The following is a 7,103-nucleotide window of genomic DNA, read 5'->3' as shown; positions in this document are numbered from 1 at the left end:
CCGCGCTGACTCGGCCATGGCTCCCCGAGCAGCTTTAGAACAAAAACCGTGTCGGGGGAATTGGGCGAATCCCCAAGACCCACCGCGATCCACTTTAATGCGGTGGAAGGTTAATAGTTACTTGGGGTTTTTCCTGGCGGTTGTGCTTTGGGAACCTTCACTTGGGGCCATTTTAGGTTTTTTCTAAAAAGGACGAAGGTTGAAAAGCACTTATCTCAGTTCCTTCCGAAAGGGTAAAATGGCGAAGGGGAAGCAAAACCCCCATCATATCTTCGACTAGCAAAAGCACCAAAACAAACCAAAAGAGCCTACAGTGGTCAAAGTGCCCCTGCTTTCGCCTTGAAATTTGCCTACTTCCCGTTTGTCCCTTTTTGGTTACTTGCGATCACGTAGGTTTGCAAAAAGCAGTCACATAAAATAACCTTTTCAGTCACCAACGCAATGTGATCACTAGTGCACCCAACTCTTATTTTTATTGTGACAATAAAACACGTTTTCGCCCGGTCCCAGTGCCGCATCCCAGCCCGCGGCCGCCCGACACCGTCAGGTTGGCGACTCGGGGCGATCCATCATGGCTGCGTCCGCTCACCCTGCTTTTCAGTCCCTGAGCCTTGTGGTCCTCCTCCCTTTGGCTGCCCTGTTTATATAGAGCCATTGCCGCTCTCTAATATAGACTCTGCCAGGATGGGAAGGTGCTTTTCAGGCCTACGTCACCGCCTCTCCATTTAAACACCAGATCCGGCTTTAAATAGTGAGAGCTGCTGAGCGCGGGGCTGGGAGGTGCGTGCTCCCGAGGCGAGAGGCGGGCGCGTGCAGAGCTCTCCGGATTTCCAGGTCCTTTTCTTATCGCTCCTCTTTGGCATCCGACAGGGGCTGCGTTCAGAGCCTCAAATTTTTGTTTTGGTGCAGCCGCTAGGATTTGCCTTCTTTGTTAGGAGAAAGGTACCCGAATTGCCGTGACGTCTTTTCATTTTGTTTTAAAAAATTTTCTTTAACAGTTTTTAAAAGAAAATTTTAAATCAGGTGTTCTATGTGATTTTTTTCTTGTGTTGGAAAATGTGTGCATTATTTTCGGGAATTTAAAAGATGCTTTCTGCGTTAGAGTGTAAGCTGCAGAGAAGTTGGTTTTGGTAGTATTTTGTTCATCAGGTATTTAGGAAATATGCTGGAAAAACAGCTTCTAATATATCACTTTTTTTTTCCTATAATAAACATAAAAAGCACAAAGCATTTAAAAAAATAGATAAGTGCCATAATCTTCAAATAGTACTTTATTTTCTACAGTATATTTATGTGTAGGGCAATTGCGAGTACTTGGACTGAGGAGACTTTTTGGAACTGGATTTAAAAAAATTAAAATTCTGGGTAGAATTTTATTGCATTGGATATTAACATCACATCAGATGTACAAATTAATCCAGTTTGTTTTCCAACATTACATGGAGGAACTAACACTTTGGAAAGGAATTTTGTATTCACAGGATAATGCCACTAGTGACTCTCAAATTTACCAGTTTTTATGTTTGGACTGTCCTATTTTTAAAAATTAGCTAGTCTAAAGTCTCTAAGCAAGAAGAAAGCAGATTTGTCCCTATAAAGGTTGGGATTGCCAAGCAAGAGAAATAGAGCTGAAATAACATACAGTTTGCTGGAAAAAAAATACACATTGAGATTTATACTGCCAATTTAAGATTCATTGTTTCTTGCTAATGCCTTGATTGGTAGGAAGCACTTCATAGATGTATTTTTGTAATTTAGTAGTTTAATTGCTTTAGGTAAGATGACACCCATAGTCAGATATACTTTTCCTTATACATGGAATTAGAATGTTAAATTAAGGAAGCACTGTAGAGGTGCACATTTTACAGAGGAGTCAAAGTTCACAGAGGAAGATTTGGCAAAATCAGAAAGCAGCTTGGTGAGAAATAGTAAGGACGTGAACCTAGATTTTTTTGTTGTTGTTGTAATGAAAGGAGAATGAATAATTTTTAATAATTGAGGTAAATTGTACTGGAAAACTCATTTCTATTTTTGATTAGGCGAAAGGACATATTTTAGGCAAGGACACTTTTTCTTAGAGGTTTCCCTGTAATGAGAGAGATGGTAACCAAATATTTATTTCTCTCTGGAGTTGTTTATAAGAGCAAATTCCTGGATTTATTAGCTAGCCAGCAGCCTTTACTTTAAGCAAGGTATAAAACATGAAAATAATGACAAAACGTAAAAGAAAGTGTCCTGTGATAATGGGTTGATTTATAATGAAGCAGCTCTAGTTTTATCATCAAACATGGAACTTCTACAGGTTAGAAATAGGGTGTGGATTGGGCTAATTGTTCTATCTCCTACCTTTTGGTTTTTAGAAAATACTTTATGCTTTTGAAATTCTTTCACATATATTCTCATTTTATCCTTCTGGCAACCTTCTAAAAGGTAGATAGATCCTCTGCTACCCCACCCCATGTCCCCCTTCAGGTAGTACCAACAATAATAACAACAATAAAATAAACATCAGAGGTTTTCATGATAGTGCTCCATATTGTCACTTGGGCTGGAGTAGAAGAGAGATCATAGGAAAGAGATCAGGGTACTCTGTTCCTCTGGGACCCAGAAATCTGTTATTACAGGTATAAGAATGTGAACATTTTAATGGTATAGCTTGAAGACACAGACAAAGTAGCTGAAACAAAACTTAGGTGATTTTTAAATTTGAATAGTCACTAGGTTGCAAATCTATTAGTAGGCAAATGACTGCTGGAAATTTCTCCGAAGTCTAAGATTTAGTGGCGAGGTTATAAGATCTAACAGGGTTCAAACCAGAAGGGATATAACAGAAGCCAGACATAAGCAACCCAAAAAGCTTTTATCAGACATCACATTAGGTATTTTTACTACACCATAGGGAATTAGAACTGGAAATTGTTTGGACCTAGTAGTATGCATAAGGACCTTGTGCCTAACCTCGAACAAAGTTCCAATACAGAGTCTTAAAACTTCCCCTTTCAGTACATAGCTATAAAATCCAGTTTAGCTAGGGCAATTGTTTATAGGATGGTCATATCTTTAAAGTCAAGATTTTTAAATTAGTTTTAGATAGTTGGCAAAATAAATATTTGTTTTGAATTTGTGAACCTGTTACACATAACCTTTTTCAATAGTTTAAATTTTTCTTTTAAAGCCTAAATTATACAGATCTGTGATTGAAGATGTTATTAACGATGTGAGAGACATCTTTCTGGATGATGGAGTGGATGAACAAGTCCTGATGGAACTCAAAACTGTGAGTTTGTCTCTTTTTTAAAATGTTTATATTAATCCCCTCCCAATTCTCTCTAGTCGGAAGTGAATCTATTTTTTTCTTATTTATTTATTTATTTATTTATTTTGAGAATCTCACTCTCTTGCCCTTGGTACAGTGCCATGGCATTATAGCTGACGGCAACTTCCAGGTCTTGGGCTGAAGCAATCCCCTTAACTCAGCCTCCTCAGTAGCTGGGACTACGAATGTGTATCACAACACAGCTGGGTTTTTTCTATTTTTAGTAGTGATGTGGTCTTGTTCTTGCTCAGGCTGGTCTTAAACTCCTGATCTAGAGCACTCCACCCCCGGCCTATAGTTTTTCCATAGGATAAAAGTTTGACATTCCTGAAGGAGACAGTATAGTTTAATGAAGGGTGCTGATTTTATTTTTTATTTATTTGCTTTGAGACAGAGTCTCGTTCTATTCATCAGGCTAGAGTGCCATTGCATCAGCTTAGCTCACGAGCCACCTCAAACTCTTGGGCTCAAGGGGTCGGATCCTCTTGCCTCAGCCTCCCCAAGTAGCTCAGACTATAGACACCCACCACAACACTTGTCTAATTTTTCTATTTTTAGTAGAGACGAGGTTTTGCTTTGCTCAGGCTGATGTGTAGAACTCTTGAGCCCAAGCAATCCTCCCGCTTCAACCTCCTCCCAGAGTGCTGGTATTATAGGTCTGATTTTCAGACTTGAGCGTTTAACTCACAGACTCTCAGAGCCTCTGGGGAGAACCAAGGAGTATATAGATTATACTTTGAGAACCACTATTCTAACTTACAGAGTGAAAGCATTCTACAATTTCATGAGTCATTATAACACCAGGAAAACACAAATGCTAATAAAAAAGAACATCTAAATATTTCTGCCAGAGCAGCCTGAGCAAGACCAAAACCCCATCTCTACAAAAAAATAGAGTTCAGGATGATAGTGAGCTGTGCCCATGCCACTGTAGTCTAGCCTGGCTGATAGAGTGAGACCCTATCTCAAAAAAGTTAAAAATACACTACTTGGGAGGCTGAGGCAAGAGAATCGCTTAAACCTAGGAGTTTGAGGTTGCTGTGAGCTGTGACACCATCGCACTCTACCGAGGGCAACAAAGTGAAACACTGTCTCAAAAAAAAAAGAAAATTTAAAAAGACAAATTAAGCACCTGTAGTCCTAGCTACTTGGGAGTCTGGGGCAAGAGAATTGCTTAAGCCCAAAAGTTTGAGGTTGTGAGCTGTGATGCCACAGCACTCTACTGAGGGTGACAGCTTGAGACATTGTCTCAAAAAAAAAAAGTACAAATTAAAAATGTCAGCTCTCGAAGAACAACAATAGAAATTGCTCAGGCAGCATAAGAGTATCTCAGAAATATGAATAATAAAGAGAATAAGCTTATTTTGATTAAATGTTATATGGAATGAGTGTTTTGCAGTTTATTTTATACTCTTATAATGATTGTCCTTGTAGTTTTGTAACTTTAGGTAGCGCATACATTTAGGTGTAGAAAATCTATTCTAAAGACTTTAATTATTTTTCTTTAGGTCAAAGTAGTTGTAATTCCAGGTTGTTACCTACTCTTGCTTTTCACAGTGAAAATTTGGAGAATTAATTTTCCTACTAGTTTCAGTATAATCAAGACATTCTATCTAGAGTTAGCTGTCTTTAAGACCAAATATCTCCCTCTGCATTTTTATTATATTTGACTTTCTTAGCATGTATTTTATAGGTCAGGAAGTGAATTTTAGTTTAATGGTTTCTTTCTTTTTTTTTTTTTTTTTGAGACAGAGTCTCACTTTATTGCCCTTAATAGAGTGCCATGGTGTCACAGCTCACAGCAACCTCAAACTTTTGGGCTTAAGCAATTGATTCTCTTGCCTCAGCCTCCCAAGCAGCTGGGACTACAGGTGCCCACTACAATGCCGAGCTATTTTTTTTTATAAGGTGAGGTCTTGCTCTGGCTCAGGCTGATCTAGAACTTGTGAGCTCAGGCATTCCATCTGCGTCAGCCTCCCAGAGTGCTAAGATTACAAGTGTGAGTCATATGACTCACTTTTAATGACAAAAATGTGACTTAACTCAACTTTGAGTCCTCAGTTTGTATCACAATTCCTGGCATATATAGTTGCCATTTGCTAAGTGTTTAATTGAACTGGTTAATAACAAATGTGGTTCTAGAATTTACTGAACAAAATAGCTTAACGTTTTTGTTGTTTTTAAATGGGCCATACTCTTTTACCTTGGATTGTAATTGGAGTTAAAAATAAAACTGTTAGACTAAAATGAGTTTGTTATTTTAATTATCTGCACTAAATTTCTTCAAGATCTCATTAAAATTTCTAGAATGTGCCCTAGATTTAACAGCCAGACAACTAGCATTATCCATTAGAACTTTTTGCAGTGATGAAAATGTTGTGTATCTGTGCACATCAGTATGGTAGCCACTAATCACATGTGACTGTTAAGCCCTTGAAATGTGGTTAGTGTGAGGAAATGAATTTTTATTTATTAATCTAAACTTAAATTATTACATGTGTGGTGACTAGCCATATTGGACTGTCAAGTTTAAGCATTCATAGTAATAAAACATTTATTTTACCTTTTTTTTTTTTTTTTTTTTTGAGATAGAGGCTCAAGCTGTCACCCTGGGTAGAGTGCTGTGTGTCACAGCTCATAGCAACCTCAAACTCTTGGGCTTAAGTAATTCTCTTGCCTCAGCTTTCTAAGTAGCTGGGACTACAGGTACCCGCCACAATGCCTGGCTATTTTTTTTTTTTTTTGATTGTAGTTGTCATTGTTGTTTGGTGGGCCCAGGCTGGATTTGAATCTGCCAGCTCTGGTATATGTGGCTGGCGCCCTAGCCACTTGAGCAATAGGCGCCGAGCCCATTTACTTTACTTTTTATGGTTTATGAAGGATTTTGTCATTAGCTCTACCTTCCTCTTCCCCTTTTTGGGTCATTTATAAACTTTTCTCAAAATTTTACAGAAGGCTATAAAGTATGCACTTGTGAATTAGATTAGCAAGTAAGATACGTGATGAGAATGCATATAATTTGAGAGTTAATTAGATAATGCAGAAAGGAAGATGATTTAAAAAAAAATTCCAACCCAGTTGTTGGTATTATTTCTTGAACTGCTAAACGACTATACACCTACTTTAATGTGTGAACTATGGGAGATAGAAAAAGAATATATAGTCTTGGTTTTTTGTAATTCCATATATAATATATACATATGTATATATATATGCATGTATATATATGTTTGGTTTTTTTTTTTTTTGGAGACAGAATCTTAGTCTCCCTGGGGTTGAGTGCTGTGGCATTATAGCTCATAGCAACCTCAAACTCTTGGGGATGGGGTCTTACTTTTGCTCAGGCTGATCTCCAACTCCTGAGCTCAGGCAGTTTACCTGCCTTGGCATCCCAGAGTGCTAGGATTACAGGTGTGAGCCACTGCCCCTGGCTATTTTTTAAAATTTAAAAAAAAAAAATTTTTTTGAGATAGTTTTACTCTGTTGCTCTGGGTAGAGTGCTATGATGTCATAGCTTACAGCAACCTCAAACTCTTGGGCTCAAGTGATCGTCTTACCTCATCCTCCCAAGCAGCTGGGACTACAGGTGCCTACCACAACACCTAGTTAATTGGCTCGGCGCCTGTGGCTCAAGTGGCTAAGGCGCCAGCTACATGCACCTAAGGTGGCAGGTTCAAATCCCCAGCCCGGGCCCGCCAAACAACAATAGTGGCTGAAACCAAAAAATAGCTGGGCGCCTGTGGCGCCAGTTGGTTGTGGCGGGCGCCTGTGGTCCCAGCTACTTGGG

General features: G+C 38.8%; 1 protein-coding gene across 1 annotated transcript in view; it reads left to right on the top strand.

The window, feature by feature from the left end:
* Window positions 1-3,180: 3,180 nt before the first annotated feature.
* GTF2A1 (general transcription factor IIA subunit 1) overlaps window positions 3,181-7,103 on the top strand; it is a 38,044-nt gene continuing 34,121 nt past the window's right edge. The window contains exon 1 of the mRNA XM_012803437.2: window positions 3,181-3,277. Coding sequence (XP_012658891.1) covers window positions 3,263-3,277 — 15 coding nt within the window. The 5' untranslated portion in view covers window positions 3,181-3,262. The remainder of the gene's footprint in view (window positions 3,278-7,103) is intronic.

Source organism: Otolemur garnettii, unplaced genomic scaffold (genome assembly GCF_000181295.1).
Source record: "Otolemur garnettii isolate 467f Iridium unplaced genomic scaffold, OtoGar3 scaffold00020, whole genome shotgun sequence".
Classification (NCBI taxonomy): Eukaryota; Metazoa; Chordata; class Mammalia; order Primates; family Galagidae; genus Otolemur; species Otolemur garnettii.
Note: the sequence above shows the minus strand (reverse complement) of the source record. Positions and strands in the feature narration are given on the sequence as shown.